At 41.1% G+C, this 20173-nt stretch overlaps 1 protein-coding gene across 3 annotated transcripts in view; it reads left to right on the top strand.

Moving 5' to 3' along the window:
• TOGARAM1 (TOG array regulator of axonemal microtubules 1) overlaps positions 1 to 20173 on the top strand; it is a 1826974-nt gene that overhangs the window by 459427 nt on the left and 1347374 nt on the right. For all 3 annotated transcript variants that reach the window (XM_044074274.1, XM_044074275.1, XM_044074273.1), the window contains exon 6: positions 16027 to 16259. In XM_044074274.1, the coding sequence (XP_043930209.1) occupies positions 16027 to 16259 (233 nt within the window). The remainder of the gene's footprint in view (positions 1 to 16026; positions 16260 to 20173) is intronic.

The following is a 20173-nucleotide window of genomic DNA, read 5'->3' as shown; positions in this document are numbered from 1 at the left end:
AGCCAAATTTAGTGGGTAGGTGCAGTAAAACATTGCCATGGTATGGCAGTAAGTAAATGGGATTCTGTGACAGAAGGACTAAAGGGTCAGTTTTCTTCTTTCTTTTTTTAATTCAACATTACAGGTTTAAATGTTCATCTCTGCAGATACTTTGTTGTATTTTCCTGCTTTATGTCACAACTCTAATTCAGTCATGCCAGCCACTGTTGTCAGTATACTGCAGAAAATTGCTATATCCAATTTATTCCATTACCCAATAGGGTTAATGTGTTCTCAAGAATGACGCACTTCCTGGGATATAGACCTATTGTTTCTTTTCTCTCCAGTTATGGATGTTGATGGTATTTACATAATGGTAATATCTCAAAAATGGTAGCTGTGGCAGTGGAGATTGTGGTTTCTGCAAGTTTGCTTTATGTAGCACATTGTTGTGTTGCAACTTGCAGCATTCAATATGCATTCCACGAATAGTTGATTGTTGGTGCAGATTACAGAAAATGTGCCTCATCGTGAGTTATGCGGCTTGCTCTCGCTTTTATGGATTGTATCAGTATTTGCTGATATAATGCTAATATCTTAAGAGTGGTTGCTTCTGCATCTGGGAAGAAGGTATCATCTGTAAGCTGATATGAATTGCTTTGTATGTGCAGCTAATATTTCCTGAGGTATTGAAAAGGATCTGTGAACAGCTATGGGAAACAAATGACACATTTTGATGTATTTGTGTTAATAAAAGTAAGCACCCTTGCAAGAAAAGCACGGTAGTAAAAAATACTCGTTAGTGAGTAACTTACACATATTTTGAACTATACCACTGTGTATGTTCGTATGTGCATTATGCAGTTAAGATATAATCAATATTTTCATTTTAATACCAGTATCTCAACAGTGGTACCTTTGGCATTAAGGAACAAGAAGACATGTGGAAGCCGATATGATCTGGTTTGTGTGCACACTGCAACCATCACTGTTGTATGAAGAAGACTTGTGTAATTGAAAAGTGTTTGTGGAAAACTATGAAATGTTTTCCAAATGGTTATCAGTAGTGCAAATGTAATGTATGGTAATATCAGTGGTTGTTGTGTAAGCAATTGGTTTTAGACAGAAATGAGGGTAATAGAAGTGTGAATACATGCAGAGATATAACTGTTTGAGATGCAAGTTATTAATATTAACAATATTCAGACACTGAGACTATTATCCCATGACTTGAAGGTAATGCATTAGGAAGCTTAAATAATTTGGTAAATGCATAGTAAAGCTGTCAGTGGATTACAGGACTTGAGTTTCTGAAAAATTTATGGAAAAGTTATGAAAATGCAAAATATTTACTTTATTTTTATTAATGCAAAAATGGAGTATGATGCTCTTACACTTGGGGAGCTCTGCAAGAAGGGGTATTAGTAAAAATTATCTGTAAAACATGCCAAGTAAGATGACACTCGTAGATATAACTGTTGTTTGGCAAATCAGTAATGAATATTAATAATTTCATATCATAAGTTATGTATGGCCTATAGACAGACATATACTTGATTTTTATAAGTAAGACTAAGGGACACAAGTTTGCCATTTATACTCACGTGCACAGTTTTATAACTTAAAACTGTTGATCTAATGTTGTTAATCAACATTCTTTCATGATGGATGGGTCTCGGTTCATCTTCGGAACTGACTCGGCCGATATAACAAGCTCGCGCCAGCCAAAAACTCATGAGCTAAGATTACCTGTAGTGCCCCTCTCCTCATCTCCTCAGATCTTGTTTACCACATAGAGTTTCAAAATGCGCCAGGCCAGCTCTCAAGCTAAGTGTTTTATTTTTTCACTAAATGTTGACCTTTTGCTTTTCTAATCGCTTATAACGCCTTTATTCTTAGTCGTTTATACTTTGTGATACTTGACTTTTTGTGCAAGTGAAAATTTCCTTTCCTTGTACCTTTACTGGTATTTCTTAGTACCATTGTTGGCCCCTCCCTTTCTCTTTTGGGTATTTCTCTCCTTTACCATTGTTGGTAATATATTAAAAAAAAATCCTTTCTTCTGTGTGTGTGTGTCCGTCCTTGTGTGTGTGTGTGTGTGTGTGTGTGTGTGTGTGTGTGTGTGTGGCCTATCATGACAGTATATCTCTGCTACTGTTGAATTGCTGTTTTTTCATTGCTGTTGGTTGACTGTTGTCTGGATATTAGTATAGTGGCAAATAAAAAGGGCATTACTGGTTTCAAATAATGTGATAAATGTGGCAGGAAGATGGCAAACTCTGATGGCCATCTCTCCTGTGTCTATTGCCTGGGGGTACCTCACTTAAAAGTTCAACCCCCGTGTGAGCTCTGTAAGGGCTTTAGTGCCCGCACCTTAACCAAGCACAAGAATAAACTAATTCTGAAGGGTCTTTTAAAAACCTTTTCTCGGAGACTTTATCTGAGGCAGAGTTCTCCCCCCCTCCTAAAAAGAGTTGAAGAAGAGGAGCCAAGTCAATACCATTGTCTCCTCATGCTCAGGAACCAAAAACCACTAAAGCCCAGGTTCATATGGAACCGAAACCAAAAACTGCAAAACTAACTTCGACACCTGTGTCGGCACTGGAGTCTAAAATCCATCCATTGTGTCGTCCTTGACCACAAAACCTACAATGACTACTACTCCCATGGTACCGACCCCTTCCACGGTACCACAGACCCTCTCAGCACCAAAAATAATCTCTGCATTAAAACCGGTCCACCCCCCCCCCCCCCAACACAACCTTCCGGTCTTTTGACCACGGTGCCAAAGGTCGAAACACTAGCCAGGACCAGATATTCTCCTTCAGTTGACCCTTTTGTTGGACACCAGCTAAGTCTGTTCCTTGATCAGCCTGAATCTCTATCAGGGATGTCAACCCTTTCCACCAGGAACCTTTCGGAGCTCGACGTCGTGAGACTTGTGGATCAGCTCCTAGCAGCCAGAGGCATCCCAACTCCATCTAAAACCTCCCTCCCACCTGCAGCTGAGGACTTTTTTCCACAGACTCCAACATATATTCCTCCTTCAACCTCCCCGCAGGTTTTGGAGTCCTGAGTGCCAACGCCTATCTTGGTGCCAGCTTCTTCGATTCCACTGGTTGATCTTACCATGGTTCCAGAGCGTACCCTGTGGTCCACAGCTCAATTGGGGCCGACCCACACTCGAGACTGTGTCTGGTCTGTTGGCACTGTGACCCTAGTACGGCACTGATTTTTTTTCTATAGTGCTGTCTATGGTTCTGGTTGCTCTGGCAGCTCCGAGTCCTCTTGCTGCTCCTTCCCTGGAGGCGGGCTCATCTGAGCTTGGTGTGACCCCGGTTCTGAGGTTATCTTACTCAATTCCGGGCTCCCATCCCTCTTCAGGTGGGCCTGCCTTCCAGTAGAGAGCAGTCACCTCAGCAGGTTTACAGTTGCCCCCCTTGGCGACAGAATGCCACTTATACATGCCTTCTGGTTCACAGCTGACATAGTCCACTATGCTGGGATGTTGGGCATGGGAGCAATAAGATACCTTACGGCAGGGCACCCTCTCTTGGGGAGTCCTCTTCAGATGTCCCCCCTGAAGAGCCACCCCATAAGAGATTGTGCAAGTGGAAGCACTTTGATTCCCCTGAGGGATCTCTCACCGAAGATATGGATTATGATGAGGGGGAAGGGTCCCCACAGTTGCTTCCTGAGGATGTCTCCTTCAGAGACATACTGGAGATACTGAAAAAAAGGGGTGATTGGAAGCCCACTAACCCTTCTTCTGAGGAATCTGTATTCTTGCAGGCTTTCTGTACCCAACCCTGTACTTGCTGGGTGACCCCGTCTGCAGATGAGCTAGTCAAGCTCATTGTGCAGTGTGTTTGGAAGCCTCCTGACACCGTTGAGCCAATCCCCCGAAGACCGGACAAAATACTCTCCCCTACAGAGGATCACCCACATTGGTCCAAAGTCTTGGCAGTAGACGTTATGGTGGGGGAAGGAAAGAATGCGCAGAGGAGAGTCCTGCTGTCCATCCTCCAAACAGGGGGTCTCGGACGATGGACACGTTAGGGAAGCAGGTTTATGCCTCATCGACTTTTGCCATTCGGTCATTGAACTACTTGGCACATTTTACCTGTCTCCAGAGAGACGTGATCACGGAACTGTCAGGAACTTTGGCAGGAGCTGTGTCTGAGGAGGTACTTGACAAAGTTGCCTCACAGCTTGCCATCCTGGAATCCATATCTAACTCGTCCATGCAGTTGATTTCCCATACAACCAAAGGGGCGGCCAGAGCAGTGGGTGCAGGTGTTGTCATGAGACGTCATGCCTGGATGCGCTTGTGCGACTTTACAGACCCATTCAAGTCTTCCTTTGTCAACGCTCCCATTGATGCCTTTTCTCTTTTTGTTCCAAAGGTTAAAGACACACCAGCCAGGTGAGAGAAGGACGGCAAGACTCTGTCTGCTATGGACATACATTTTCTGCTCCCCAACGTTCCTAGTCTAGGAATCAGAGAAGTGGAAAGATGTGGTTCAGGAAATCCCAAAGGCCTTTCCGTGACACACGCAGCAAGTTTTCCCCTGGGGCAGAGAGGGGAGCTCATCAGGATGACACCTCCACAGAAGCAAAGGGGTTCCGTGTAACCAGGGGTCCAGAGATTCTTTTTCTGGGCAGCCCTACCAGTGCTCCTGAAGAGTGGCCCGATTGCTTGCCTCTGGAAGCAGTCTGGGGACAATTCTCTCTGTACCATTTAGCCTGGCATTCCATAACGACAGATTCCTGGGTGTAGACAATTACTAGAGGTTATCACATCCCCTTCGATCTTTACCTGAGGCTGCAAAGGTGAATTCCTCATGTTCCACCCAGTCAGGGGGATGTAGCAACACAAAAAATCTGAAAGCTGCTCCAAAAAAGAGTCATCTCCAGTTAGTCCCACCAGACCAGACAGAATCCAGATTTTACTCAAGGTTCTTTTTAGTGTCAAAAAAGACAGGGGACTGGAGGCCAATTTTGGACCCCAGCATCCTAAACAAGTTTGTCAGACAAACCAAATTCCGGATGGTCACAGTTCAGTCTCTCCTTTCTTTTCTGGAGAAAGACGACTGGATCTACTCTATAGATCTCCAGGATGTGTATTACCATATAAAAATGGACAAATACTCCAGGAAATATCTCTGCTTCCGGCTGGGAGCCAATTACTACCAATTTCGAGCACTGTCCTTTGGTCTCTCCACAGCCCCCAGAGTGTTCACCAAATGTATGGCAGTGGTAACAGCTCACCTTAGACTGCAGGGATTCTGAGTGTTTCCATATCTAGATGATTGGCTCCTTACCGCACCACCAAGCATCTACTGCTTCATGCCTTGCACTACACTCTACAGCTAGCAAGCTCCTTAGGTGTCTCAGTAAACAAAGAGAAGTTAAAACTAGTACCTGCTCAAGGCCTAGAATTCATAGGAGCAACATTTGACACAAGATCTTGCCTGGTCACCCTTCTGCTTCACAGGTGTCAGATACAAAGATCTCAGCTCTGAGTGATACTTTCTCAAGTCTCAGCTCATTTAGTACTTCAATTGCTAGGATTAATGGCAGCAAAGATTACTATAGTTCCTCTAGCAAGACTACACATGAGATTGCTACAGTGGCTCCTAGCATCACAGTGGTCCCTTTTGACATATCCTATGTCTCATCCTATCTGCATAATGAACCACTGCAAGCAGGATCTCAATTGGTGGATGAAGCCAGAAATGGAGTTATGGTGTTGTCTCTTCCTGCCCCCTCAGCCCAAGTCTGTAGTTATCACGGACACATCCCTGATGGGGTGGAGGTGGGGCATTTTCATGGAAAGACAGTCCAAGGTGCTTGGTCCCCCGTGGAGACCAATTTGCATGTCAGTGTCTTAGAACTGAGGGTGGTGCTTCTGGTGTTCCAAGCATTCCACTCTGCCCTCCCATTGGGGATAATTGCTATTGAGTTGCACAATATGTCATTCGTCTGGTATATCAACAAACAAGGGGGAACCAGATCCTACCCATTGTGTCGAGAAGACTGAGAATTTGGCAGTGGGCAATAGCCTCCAACAGCTTTCTAGTAGCAATGCACATTCCTGAGAATTCCAACGTGATTGCAGACAAACTGACCAGATGTATTCTCCTGCCTCACGAGTGGTTCCTCAATCCAGTGGTAGGGACGGAGATCTTCTGTCTCTGGGGCCAGCCTTGCTGTGATCTATTCGCATCCCCCACCAACCACAAATGTAGCAGCTACTTTGCCCTGATCCACCCTAAGGGGGAGTCCCTGAGGGATGCTCTAGTACACAATTTGCCCCCGGGACTACTGTATGCTTTTCCTCCCTTTCCTCTGATACCACAGTTTCTAAAGAAGGCTCTTCATTTGAGAAGCAAAGTAATCCTCATTGCACCCTGTTGGCCCTGGCAAGTCTGGTTCCCTGTCCTTTGGCCTCACCTGGTTCACCGACCATGGATTCTGGATCCAACTCCAGGACTTCTGTCACACCCACAGGGGTTGATCCATCCAAACCTATCGGGCCTCAAGCTAACAGCTTGGTTCCTCCACTTCCAGTAATTGCCAAGCAAACTAAACTTCTTTCCTCTGTTCAAAAAATACTTCTGGCTTCCCATAAAACATTTACCAGGAAGATTTATCATAGTAAATGGAACAGATTTGTGTTTTGTTCTCTGGGGAAAAGGAATAGATCCCATCTCAGCTCCCATCAGTTCAGTTTTAGAGTATTTATCAACCCAACTCCATTCAGGAGCTTCAGCTTCTGATATCCGGGTCCAGTTAGCAACTATCTCAAATTTTCACAATGGTTTCCAGGATTCCTCTTTGGTATCTCATTGCCTGTGTAAAACCTTGTTGAAACGGGTTTTACATATAAAATCGTCTTTCAAAGAGCCCAGTGAACCTTGGAATCTCACGCTGGTCCTACAGTCTTTAACTCATCATCCTTTTGAGCCTGCAGCTAATTGTGACATAAAATTCTTGTTTTGGAAGTCTTTATCCTTGGTAGACATTACCTCAGCAAGAAGAATGTCACAATTAAATGCTTTGTGCGTAAAACGCCCTTACATTGTTTTCCACAAAGAGAGAGAGTATCATTTCGGACAAACTCATCCTTTCTACCCAAAGTTGTCTCGGAGTTGAATATTAATCAATCAATGTACCTTCCAGCTTTCTTCCCAAATTTTTCAAGTAAAGGAGAATATTGTTTGCATTTATTGGATTTACATAGACAATTACGCTTCTATTTGGATAGGACTAAATCTTTCCGAAAATCTGACCAATTATTCCTCTCCTTCTTAGGACCCAAGTTGGGAAAATCAGTTTCTAAAGTCACCTTGGTGAAACGGCTGAGCGAATGTATCTCTTTTGTCTATCAACAGAACCAAATGAGTTTAACTATGAAAATAAAGGTGCATTCAACCAGATCATTTGCTACTTCAGTAGCTTTGCATTCTAGAGCTTCTGTGGATGACATTTGTGCAGCAGCCACATGGGCTGCTCCTCATACCTTTATCACTCATTACAAATTGGACTTGGTCTCCAGTGGGAGAGCATCCTTTGGCTCAGTGGTGCTCAGGGGTATCCTTCCATAGGGCCTCACAAGACATAAAGTATCTAGGGACTCTGTCCCATCTTTCATGAATGAATGAAGATTAAGAACATCAGATAAAGAAGTTATGTTCTTACTATGACGTTCCATCTGTGTTGTTGATCTTCATTCATTCGTGACATCCCACCCTTCTACACCCGCCAAAAGACTCTTGGAGGTTCGGACTTGGTCCTGGTCTTTGAATAGGGTTTTTGCTCAGACAAAGCCTCCACTTTCTTTTCTTATGGGCAAATTCGATCTGAGGAGATGAGGAGAGGTCACTATGGGTAATCTTAGCTCAAAAGTTTTTGGCTGGAGGGAGCTTGTTATATCATCTGAGTTGGTTCCGAGGATGGAACCGAGACGCATCTGTCATGAATGAATGAAGATCAATAACACAGATGGAACGTTATGGTATGAACATAACTTCTTTTTTTGAAGTATTGTAGAGTGTTGTGTGGACAATTTACATAGATTGTGCAATATTACAAAATGGTAGTGTGCTACCCAGTCTTCAGTATTAACGGCAATGTCTCAAAATTGTAGCAGTGGCAGTAGGAATCTAGGTGTCAGATTCAAGCTTGTCTAATTTAGTACATCCAAAGAGATTCAGCATAAAGCACACATTTCATGAGTTATTGATGATTTTTGGTGAAGATTTTAGAAAAGATAATATATTTTCATATATTTTTGATAGTGCGTTAATAAACATGACAGCGTGAGTGTAAATGTGCAACTGCATATGCACACATTAGTAGTAGAATATTACAGGAGGTGAGTAAAATGCTCATTCACATCCTGAGCTGTACTGCTTTGTTTGTTCCTGCATTTATGAGTATTATAAATATTTTCAGATTTAATGTTAGTATCTCAAGAATCGTGTCCTAAGTGTTAGGGGGGTCTATATTACGTGATTGAACAGTGAAATGATCGAACACGTAATAATCGACCCCTATATGTCGAACTGTCGGAATGTCGAACTGTTTAATGGAGATCTCCGTATAATGTGGACATGGAAGTTTTCCATTTTCTGCACTGTAGTGCGATCTCTGAGTTTGTATATTTAAGTAGCGGGGGGTGTGAGTGGTGCAGGGGGGATTGCCCCCTTGCTTAGAGCATTTTTATGGTTTGTTTGGGTGTTTTTATGGGGTTTTTTTGCTGTTCGACATTACAGCATTTCAACATTTAGGGGTTGATTATTACGTGTTCGAACATTTCACTGTTCGATCACGTAATATAAATGCGTGTTAGGGAGCAAGGGATCACGTGCAGTCTGATTTGAATTACTGTTTGTCTACAGTAAAACATTGTATATGAGATATATAGTCCCTGAGATACAGAATAATGATTGTGAAATATTGTAGATAAATACCATATTTTGTCATATTTACTTCAGCAAAGCTTTGTTGGACTTTGCGAGAAGATAATAAGTATACTGCTGAGCACATGTATGATTAAAGCAAAAATTACAGGAAAAGGTGGTGGGTAATATTGATTTTCCCTCACAATTATGAATATAGAAATATTTACATATAAATATCAGTATCTCAAGAATTATTTCTTCAGGTTTAGCAAAGTCACAGGTGAAATTTGGCATGCTGGTGGTATATGTACACATTGAAACCATCATTGTGGAATGTACAGTTTTTCATATAGACATTGAGTGTGATATTGTCATGTTGGGGGAGGGCTATGTGAGCAGTGGTTTTAGACAGAAATTACAGTAAAAAATATACAAGACAAACACATCTAGAAATATAACTGTTTTGTGAAAAAATGTTTAATATTAAAACATTCTAATAGTGGGACCGATGTATCATACATAATAGGTTGTGCATTACAAAGCAAAAAAAAAAAAAAGATGTAGAATGTGTTGTGATTTGCTGGCATGCACAGTAGAACAGTTGTGGGATGTACAGGGCTTGAGATATTAAGAATGCTTTACAAAAAGCTATGAAAAATATGATTTCCATATTTACACGAATTGTGCAAACTGCTTTGGGATAGTGTCACATTGGGGTAGCATATGCAAGCAGTGGGTGTTTGCAAAAATCAACATTAGTACTGTGGTTATTTGAAGGCAGCCATACATGTCTGTGTGCTTGATAAAACAAGTATTATCATTAGTGTGTTAGTGTTATAAAAACTGTGTGACCTACAGGCAAAGAAATGCTGCAAAAGTATGCACAAGTTTAAGGAACAGAATTTTGTTTGTCTTGTAACATGCCCTGTTTTGTTTTAAAATATTGTGAAAGTATGATCTGCAGAATCATGTAACAACTCTTTTGTACCCTGGAAAGCTTTTAAACAGGTGAACAGCTCTCCCACTAATGCATTGGTTTTGTGTTGCACCCTTACGGAGATTCATGTCTTTGTTTGACTACAATATGAGTATTTTGGGGCAAATAAAATACCATCTTTCATAAATTCACAGTGTAAATTAATTGTTACCAAACTGATTTTGATGCTAACGCTACATTGCAGTGTATTGTCTAATGAACAACGTTGGTATTTTATTTGTTTAAACCTGCACCATTTATGAGATAGCAAATCATATGAGGTATGTCTTTAGTAGAGTATTTGCAAGAAAACGTCTCCAGAAGCAAGTGGGTTTTCATGCTACAAAGGCTTAGAAGTAGTCGGATTAATTGTCCTACTGCTGCTCAAGACTGAATGAGTTAAGGGGTACTCGAATATTTTCCTCAGCATTAGCAAAGTCACATGTGGAATCTGGAATGCTGTTGTATATGTACAGATTGAATCCATCATTGTGGGATTTACATGTCTTAAATAATTGAAACGTTTTTGCAGGAGGTTATGAAAATTATAAAATGTTTCATATTTTCATTAATAATGCAAACACTGAATGTGATACTGTCATGTTGGGGGCTTCTGCAAGGACTCTGTTGCCCAATGGGACTTTGTGCTGAACGAGTCACCTCTTTCTCCATGTGAATCAGCATTTAAATCAGATTTGAAGTTTGCCTTGAAAGACTCTGTTTCTGGCAACCATCACTTCTGCCAGAAGAATATCTGAAGTTCAAGCCTAGTGTGTCAGTCCTTCTTTCTTGCTTTTTCTTAAAGATAAAGCATCTTTGGTCGCAAACCCAGTTTTTTTGATCAAGGTAACTACTGAGATTAGCCTTAACCAATCCATTACTGTCAATTTTCTTTTCAAATTATTCTAATATGAGAGAATATTTTACCTTATATGGGCATACGCAGGCAGCCCAAATTTTACATGGATTGAACTAAATCAATGAGGAAAAAATAACTTTTTTGTTTCATTGTCAAAAAAAAGGTGGGGTGTAAAAGTTCTGAAGCTGGCCATCTGATTGTATTAAAATTTCAACCAGAAGTACAACAATCTTTTATTGTGTGAACCTAGACCCCCCAAGCCTTTTTCAGAGACATCTGTTTGGATGACATCTGTGCAGCAGCTAATGGACATCAAATACTCTTGAAAGACACTAAGACACTATAAGTTGGATGAGATCTGTCGGTCCAGGTCATTCTTTGGGGCCACAGTCATTAGGGGAGTGTTCCCATAATGACCTGCCCAAAATGAAACCTTGTGACTCTGTTCTACTGGTTGTTGAAGATGGAACTATCCATCTGAGGTGCAAAAATTATGCAGTTACCTTAATATTTGATATGCATATGTAGCACCATCTTCATCAACATTTCCCCTCTGCATCAGTCCAGATGGTGCGCACCCTGAAGGGATGTGTTTTGGTGGTGATACTGTTACTGTAATTGTATCTCTAACTTTAGTTCATTTGTTACCTAGCCTTAACACAGTAGAGAGGATTCTTCTTTGCTTTGGTTTATTAATAAATGAGATGGACCAGTAGTCTAGAATTGTTTTTTTATTCTGGGTCGTCCAGTTCCTGCTGATCTTATTCATGCTGATTAGCACATATGGCATTACTCATTCAGATCTAGCCTTACAGTAAGTATGTAACTTTATTATTCTCTGAGTAATGCTATAGCTCCAAGTGAAAGAAGAAAAAGTAAAATAATTACAAAAGTGTGCCTTCACTAAGTTAAGAAATGTAGCTACTGAAGGATGTTATGGTGAAAGGTTGGCCTTCACTGTAAGGAAAGTAATGCGGACTTATTTTCCTTTCAGAGAAGAAGCAGTTTTTGCACAAGGCTTGATACTCAATGCTGATGGAAGTATAGTTTCCATTTAGCAGAGAAAACAAATACTTGCAAAAAATACTTCAGACATCTGAGAAAGGTAAAGTGCAAAAAAAAAAAAAAAGAATAAATGATACAATGTTTTCTTTGGAAATGACAACTCAAAACAATTAGTAGAGAATTGTGCCATCAGTGGTGCATACCATTAACAGTACAAAAGAAGAGACATTAGTATACCCAGTTTCGTATCATCTGCAGAGCTGAGGAAGTACAGATTAGTTCCATTTCAAAGAAGTCATTTGTCTAATAGATTAAAATTTATAAGCACACAACAAACTAGAAAATGAAACTCAAACCAAAAGCTGTAGATGGAATGAAGGAGCGAACACAATTCTTTAGTACTTTCGTTCAAATTTATTCTTCATAAACTTCTTCAGAAAAAAGTTAACCTCTCAAAACACACAACTTGTCCTAGTTACTACACAGGAAAAAAACATTCAATGTTTAAAGCGTAGACTATATGAGCACACACTTGCTATAAAGAAAAATGCCTTTACCAATGCTTTAGCTAGGCATGCTATTCACTGTGTGAACTTTAAAAAGTTCACCTTTTCAGTCATAGATTATGTTCAACAAGTGGATTATATAGGGAACACCAATTTGATTTTAGAATGCAAGGAGTCATTGTGGCAAATCAGTTTGGTAGCAGACAGAGCCCCTGGTCTGAACAAATGCATCAATATTAAGTGTTTTTTAGCACTAAAATAACATTCAAATCGCAATGATATGACAATCTTTTTATATGAAGACATTTTTTATGAAGCTTTGACATTCTAAGCTGTTTGGAAAACAAGACAGTTTTTTATTTTTATGGTATGATTTTTATTGTCTCGTAGATTATTACTTCAAGTTCCTTGAAATACTTAAACTGAAAAACAAATTGCAAGCATGATTAACACATTTAAATCTGTGATCTCAAGGTGGGATTTCTGATGTTCTCATATCTAACAATGGACCATGATACACAGGTTAGAAATTCTGAAGATTTGTGAGAGTATGAGAATTTAGACACATAATATCTAGTCCATCCTATCCATAGTGAAATGGACAAATGGAAAGAATTAGTAAAAATAGTGACTAAACTAAACAATCCTCATAACTTTTGCTACATTTGTTTTATTGTGCAGTTCTGGAATGCAGGAATACTCCACTAAAGGAATTCAGTGATTTTTTTTTTCTCAGTAGTTCAGTTACTAGTCACCAGGAGGTTGAAAAGCAGATGGTTTGCTTCAGCTACAATACAGATGTCTAAATTTCAAAGCAAAGAAAATAAAGTGCTGGAAAGAAATTAGCAGAGGCAGAAATACTGTGATGGAAACTGCAGAAAACTTTAGACTTGCAAGTTGAAGACAAGATAAGTATCCAAAAGCCATGTCAAATTCCACAGCCGGAAACTGAAGTAGGTGGTAAAGCAGCAGAACCAAAATCCTGTATTATGCAAACTAGGAGCCATAATCGAAACTCCTAACGATGTGGACAGCCTACAAAAGGGCCTCACTGAGACAGATGCCTGGTGTCAAAGCCATGGCCTCAAGCTCAGTGCCAAAAAGTACATTGTCATCCCCTTTGGTAAAAACTCTGTACCCATGAACTACAACATAGGCGGTAGTATACTTAACACCGAAAATGTGATAAGCGACTTTAGGACACAGGCGGACAGTAGTCTCTCCTTTGATAATCACATTGCCATAGTAGTCAGGAAATCCTTCTATGTGGCACACCTCATGACAAAAGGTTTCTCATCCAGAAAAAAAGAGGTCATTGTTCCCCCTCTACTCATCACTTATTAGACCCATTATAGAGTACAACGCCTCTTTTGGTATGTACCTCACAAGACATCTACAACAACTGTAAAGGCCGTAGAAATACTTCACAAAGAGGATTACTGTCCTCAAACATATGCCCTATGCAGACCGTCTCAAAAAACTCCAGCTTTACTCTGTCACATATCGCCTTCTCAGAGGTGATCTCTGCCTAACATGCAAAGCTATGTCAAACCCAGAGCTGTTGGACATGCTCCACTTAAAGAAATCCCAATCCCTCCAAGCTGTATGCTCTAGGGACCTAAACCTTGTCACCACAATAAACAGAACATGCCGGAGGGATAGATTCCTGTCCCAGAGACTTCCCATACTCTGGAATAAACTACCGATCTATATCAGACAAAGCTCCTCATTAGCACACTTCAAGAAAAATCTTGATGATTGGATGGGAAATAGGAAATTCACCCTGGGGATCACTTCTGTGGCTCTGTTCAATAGTGGCACAGGAAAATAATTTTCTTGAGTGGCAAAAGCCATGGTACCTTTTTGGCTGGGCTTGTATAGACCCTAGGGCCGATATCCTAGTACCTTCCTATGAACCTATAAATGTGAGGAACATGATAAGCTGTGTAAAAGAAATATACAAAACAAGTATGTCAAAGTCAAAGCCCAGAAAGGTGAGCAACAAGAAGTGCTTTAACAGTCCCCTTCATGAAAACATAGACTGTGAACACTTGTATTGTCAATGTCAGTAGCGTGGAGAAAGAGTTCTTCAGTTATGTCTCCAAATGAAACCTTAATGCAGAAAGACTTGTCTTAAAAGCAAGATGAAATATGCAGTACAAGCTGTCCTGTTAAATTCTCCAGCTATAGTAGACTGTTGTAGTAGCCAAACATAATATGGACTGATCCAGAATGTAAAAGGCCTATAAAAACTGAAAGTTGTATTATTAAACATCTTTTATTTTCGGGGTGTACAATAGTTTAATTTTGATATGATTAGCCCGTTACATGCCTGGTGTAGTGTCAAGACTAACTTACAATGACCAGTAAAAAGATAATGCATAGTACCGCATAGATATGTATATATAACAACTATACTGTCTGATTTAAAAAGGAGTATATTAAACATGGATATACAGCTCTAAATGCCAGTTAGCTAATTTCAGTGATTAGCATAGTATGTGGTACACAGAGAAGTTTCAGTGTACATATTATGGAGTTTAAACCACATATATTGCAACCGTGTGATTTTGTTAAGGTTCTTGATGTAACTACTTTAATATGGAACATATTCCAACTTATACTAAGGAGCAATGGCACAAGATAGGCATTAGTCTATTGCAAAGAGTTACTGGCTACTGCAGAAGTATGGGCATAATTATGTACACTTTAATGAGTTGAAAGTTTTGTGAAGGAATTGATTAAAGTTATGATATTCACTTTGTCTAGTTGTTCATTTTGCCAGCAGCAAAATGCCCATTCCATCAAGGCTTGCCTATATTTAATTTTGTTATGATTTTGGTGTTCACTGTATTAGTGAAAAAAGTGTGCAGTAGATTCTACAGACTTTGCCTTCCACAAAGAAGAAAAATCTTTTGGTTATATAACCTTAGGGCCGCTGCAGTGATGCAGCAGTTAATGTTGTTGCCTCACAGCATGAGGTTCTCAGGTTTGATTCTAAGCTGGAGGCCTCCTGTGTGGAGTCTGTATGTCCTCCCTGCGGTCGTGTGGGTTTCCTCCGGGTGGGCCTGTTTCCTCCCATATTTCAAAGGCACGCAGTAGGTGGATTGAGCACTCTAAATTGGCTGTAGATGAGAGTGTGTGCATGAGTGAGTGGTACGGATAGAATACTGTGGCAGGGCTAGTCACCTGGCGGTGTAAACGTTGCCTCGAGATGATTGTCACTGTTGAAGTGACACCCTGATCCTCTGTGCAAAATGGGAAAAGGGGGATGAGGATGGACGGATATAACTGTTCATTCACCAAGCATGAAGTAACCAAAATATTTTTTTTTTTGTGGAAGGCAAAACCCAACACATGCTAGTTTTCTTTAATATATTTATCATCAAGGTTACACCACAGTGAGACATGGGTAGCCTGTATGGCACTTGGCATTTTGCTTGTGGTGAAATGAGCCATTTTGCTGAAAAGACTCATTATTTTTGATCAATTCCTAATGTAATCAAATCTAATCCATAAGAGCTCTCCAAATGTTTTTTTTTTTTTTTTTTTTTGTATTAAAGAGCCATTATAAAGAAATTCTGGAAGCTTCCATCAAAGATCTGCTGTTGGGCTGAGTATGGCAGAAGTTTGCTTCATCATTTTTGTTGAGCATCCCTTATCTTACAGTGTACTGTTTGATACACGTATTGCAACTAATAGTTATGTAACAGAACTACATGTTTGTATGTTAGTATTGTTCCACACATTATGTATTAAAATGAACAGTATTAATTTATAATTCATTTTTAGATGATAAGCTCTCTTAGGTCCTTGAGAAACAGTGCTGCTAAAAAGAGAGCCAAACTGGGTGAAAGTAATTCTGATCTTGAGAGCCCAGACTCTGCAGTGAAGCTTGATTTGACAACAGACTCACCATCCCATGCTTCCTCTCCAGTCACTAGTCCCTACAGTGAGAGTGGAGTTTCTAGTCAAGGGTCCCTAACTTCACCATCATCTACACTACCTCTTAGCTGGAAAACAATGTAAGTAGTAAATTCACTTGTTTTGTTACACTGTGTTTTCAAGATGTTATTACACCTGATGTTGTCAGTCTTCATTTATCCTTGACATATGGGTTCGGTTTCGAATATTGGAACCGACTTGGCCGTTACTACAGCCCATGAAAACCAAAAATTCTCGAGCTTAAGTCCTACCCAGAATGCTCCTCTCCAATTTAACTCAGATCTCATTTGCTGCTTTCCTGTGACAGATGCATCACCAACTAACTCTCAAGCTAAGTGTTATTTCTCCTTGCTATTCTAGTTTTTGCATAGTTATAAGGTTTTTCATCTTTAATGTTGTCGTGTTTTTTTTCTCTGTAGTCTACCCACTTTCTGATAGCTATTTACTTCTCCTCTCCTTTTTCCCACATACACTTCAGTGTACTCTTTGCTACCATCGTTGGTAGTCTTCATTCTTTTTCCCTTTTCTCTCCTAGTTTAAAAAAAAAAAGTAATAGTTTATGCTTTTTCTTTCTACGCTTCCCTCTAGTCTTACCTATGATTGCTGGTAGCTTTCTGTACCTTCAGGTGCTCCTTTCTACCATTGTTGGTAGCACCTTTCTTTCCCCTATCTCTGTCTATTTACTTGGTTTAGTTTTTTTGCCTTATAGTGTGCTTGTGTGTGATTCTTGCTGTATGAATCATGGCCAATAAAGGTAAATGTACCACCGGTTTTAAGAAATGTCTGGGCCCGGTGCACTTACAAGAAGATTGTTCTATTTGTCATGGTTTCAGTTACCAGGCCCTGATGGAAAGGAAGAATAAATTGTTGTTAAAGGGGATGATAAAATCTTCCTTTGAGGAGGCCTTATGTGGTCATTTTAGTGAACGTAAAACAGATGATGTGATGTTGTCCTATCTCACCTTCATTATTAACTGGTTGGTTTGGGAACCGATCATCAGTTCCAACTTGGCCTTGTACAAAAGCTCGAGATCTTCCACTAGCTTGTGACTGTACCCTATCCCATCATGCCTTAGGAAAGCTCCCCAGATCTTGTTTGCCACTAAACAAGATACAGTGCTTCCATACTGGCTCTGGCTAAGTGGAATTTTCCTTTTCATTTTTTGGATAATTATTGTTTGATTATTACTGTTATATGTAGTTAGTGTTTATTGAATAGTTTTAGAGTGCTCGCTTCTGCTGTTGGGCATTGTTTTTTCTTCTCAAGGCTTTTTCTGTCACTCTGTCCCAGCTTAAATTTTACTCTCTTGAGCCTGTTTTTAGTTAGAGGGCTTCCTTTCCTTTAACTTTTGGGCTTGTTTAAGTTAGAGAGCCATTTTGACTGTAAGTTTTTTTTTTTCACTTTGTGTTCCTCTTTAAATTACTAGGCAAGCTCATTTAAATTACTGACAGACATACAGTTTACATGTACTGCCTTGGAGTGGTACACCTTCAGGAGTCTTGTGCCATATGCCAGTCCTTTACTCATTGGGTACTGCTGGAAAAGAAGACTAAATTGATTCTCAGAGGCTTATTGAAGATCCTTTTTTCAGAAGCTATCGAAGAAGGTCAGGGTCCTTCAAAGTCGGGACATTCCACCTCTTCTAAATCAGACAAATCAGAAAAAAAGGTCATCTTCCTCAGGGGCTCTGTCAGAGCCAACAAAAAAAGTTGCAAAAAATGTCATCTTCAAACCTGAAGACTGCCGGGCCTGAGAAGCCTTCTACCCCAGCTCCTTTAGTTTCAGAGCTGCTGGGTTTTCATGTATGGAGCCGATCCCTGGAATTGGAACCAGTATCTTGAACCTTAAGCTCTCCCTTACTACAGAATTCCTGATCTCCTGCTCCATCCACTCGATCCTCCAGGAGCCTCTCTGATGATGATGTGGATTACATGGTGCAGAGGCTATTGAAGACACTGGCGCTTGCAAAATTGTTGTCGGATCCAACCCAGAGGGCTTTGGAACTAACCAAGCGTACCTTTTCACCATTGATTCCTCCTCCGATTCGATCTCTGACTTCAGAGCCCAGAATGTCTAGAACTGGTCATAGTGGAACTGTCGGAGCCAAGACCTATCCCAAGATCTTTGGGCCCGACTACTGCTCTGACATCCTCGGTTCCATCTGAACTTGAGTCTACGAGCCAACGCTGTCCAGTCGGGTCTGGGGAGGAGAGTCGAATTGGACAGTTGTCGGATCTGAACTTGCCTCTCGGGTGAGTTCGGCTCATACATCTGACTCGGAGCCAATCTCCTTGGTTCTGGGGATACTTTCTGGCTCTTTGGAGCTGAGAGGTTCCTCAGATCAGATGTGAGGGGCTTTTGAGGTGATGAGGAGAGTGCCGTCTCCACAGACAGATCCACTCTTAGGTCCAGATATTCTTCCCCCAAAGGCACCGGTGTCTGTCTCAGCACCACTGCATCCACAGAGACGAGGAGACCCAAGGCCTCAAGATGCTCCATTGAGTGAACCCCTGCCTTCTGAAACGTTTCCAGAATACCCTTCTGAAGAGGTTCCTCGTAAGAGACTTTGCAAGAGGAAGCATTTAGACTCCCCATGGGAGTCCATTACATCTGATGCAGACCTTGATGAGTCAGAAGGGTCCCCACGGTTGCCCTCTGAGGATGTCTCCTTCGCAGACATCCTGGAAATACTTAAACAGCGAGGTGGCTGGAAGCCCATCAACCCTTCTAAGGAGGAGTCTGTATACCTGAAGGCTTTTCGGTCTCGCCCTTCCGCCACTTGGGTGTCTTCACCTTTCAACAAACTGATGGACCTAGTTTGTGGAAAGGCGTGGGAGTCTCTAGACTCAGTGGAGTTTGTTCCCCTACAGATAAGAGTTTTCCTACAAGGGGTGTCCCAGTAGATGCTATGGTGGTGGAGCGGCCACCAAAAAGGAACTTTCAGAGACGTCCTCTTCTGTCTGTCTGCTGAACAAGGAGTCTTGTACAATGGACAGGTATGGAAAGCACACCTTTTCTTCAGTGATGTTTTCACTTAGATCACAGAATAATCTCACCCACTTTACCAGGCTTCAGACAGATCTCCTGAAGGAGGTAGGAGATACTCTCCAAGGTTCAGTAGCTGAAGGGGTATCAGAGAAAGTTTCCTCTCAGCTCTCCACCTTAAATTCAGTGGTCAGTTTCTCCATGAGACTTGTTTCTTATGCAGTGGATGGAGCAAGTAGGCCAGCGGGTTCAGGAAGTTCCCTAAGGAGACATTCCTAGATGTGCTTGTGTGACTTTGTGGAGCCCTTTAAATCTTCTTTTGTTAACGCCCCTTTTGATGGCTCGTCCTTGTTCGGCCAAAAGTCAAAGACACACTAACCAGGTGTGAACAGTAAGGGAAAGCTCTCTTTGCCATAGGAGTCAGTTTTTCCCTACCTTCTAGACCTTATCCAAAAGGTCAAAAGGGAGGAAAAATGTTGTTCCGAAAATCCCAGAGAGCTTTTCAGGACATGTAATGATTCTTCCCCCAGGGGCAGAGGGGGAAGCAATAATGGAAGACAATGGCCACATGGCAGAGGGGGTTCGCAAAATCAGGGCAACAGGGAATCATTCCTTGGTAAGCCCTTTCAATGTTCTTGAAAGGAGGCCCGTCTGTCCATCTCTGGAGGCAGTCGGGGGTCACTTATCTTTGTACCCAGAAGCCTGGCTAAAAATAAGACAAGTGGGTACAAAGCATCGTATCCAGAGGTTACTCCATACCATTTTCTTTCCATGTCCCAAACATGAAAAACGTCCCGGACATTGCACCCAGTCAAAGGGAACAGGCAACTCTATAAATTAAAAAGTTGCTAGAAAAAAAGAGTCATCCTGACAGTCCCCACAGACCAAATAAGATCCAGAACTTACTCAAGGTTCTTTGTAGTTCTAAAGAAAACAGGGGACTGGAGACCCATCCTGGATCTCAGCTAATTAAACAAGTCCGTAAGGAAATCAAAGTTAAAGATGGTA

The sequence above is a fragment of the Protopterus annectens genome, chromosome 6.part0 (genome assembly GCF_019279795.1).
Source record: "Protopterus annectens isolate FY-2018-M chromosome 6.part0, PAN1.0, whole genome shotgun sequence".
NCBI lineage: Eukaryota > Metazoa > Chordata > Ceratodontiformes > Protopteridae > Protopterus > Protopterus annectens.
The sequence above is the reverse complement of the archived record's forward strand: the minus strand, read 5'-3'. Positions and strand labels throughout refer to the sequence as shown.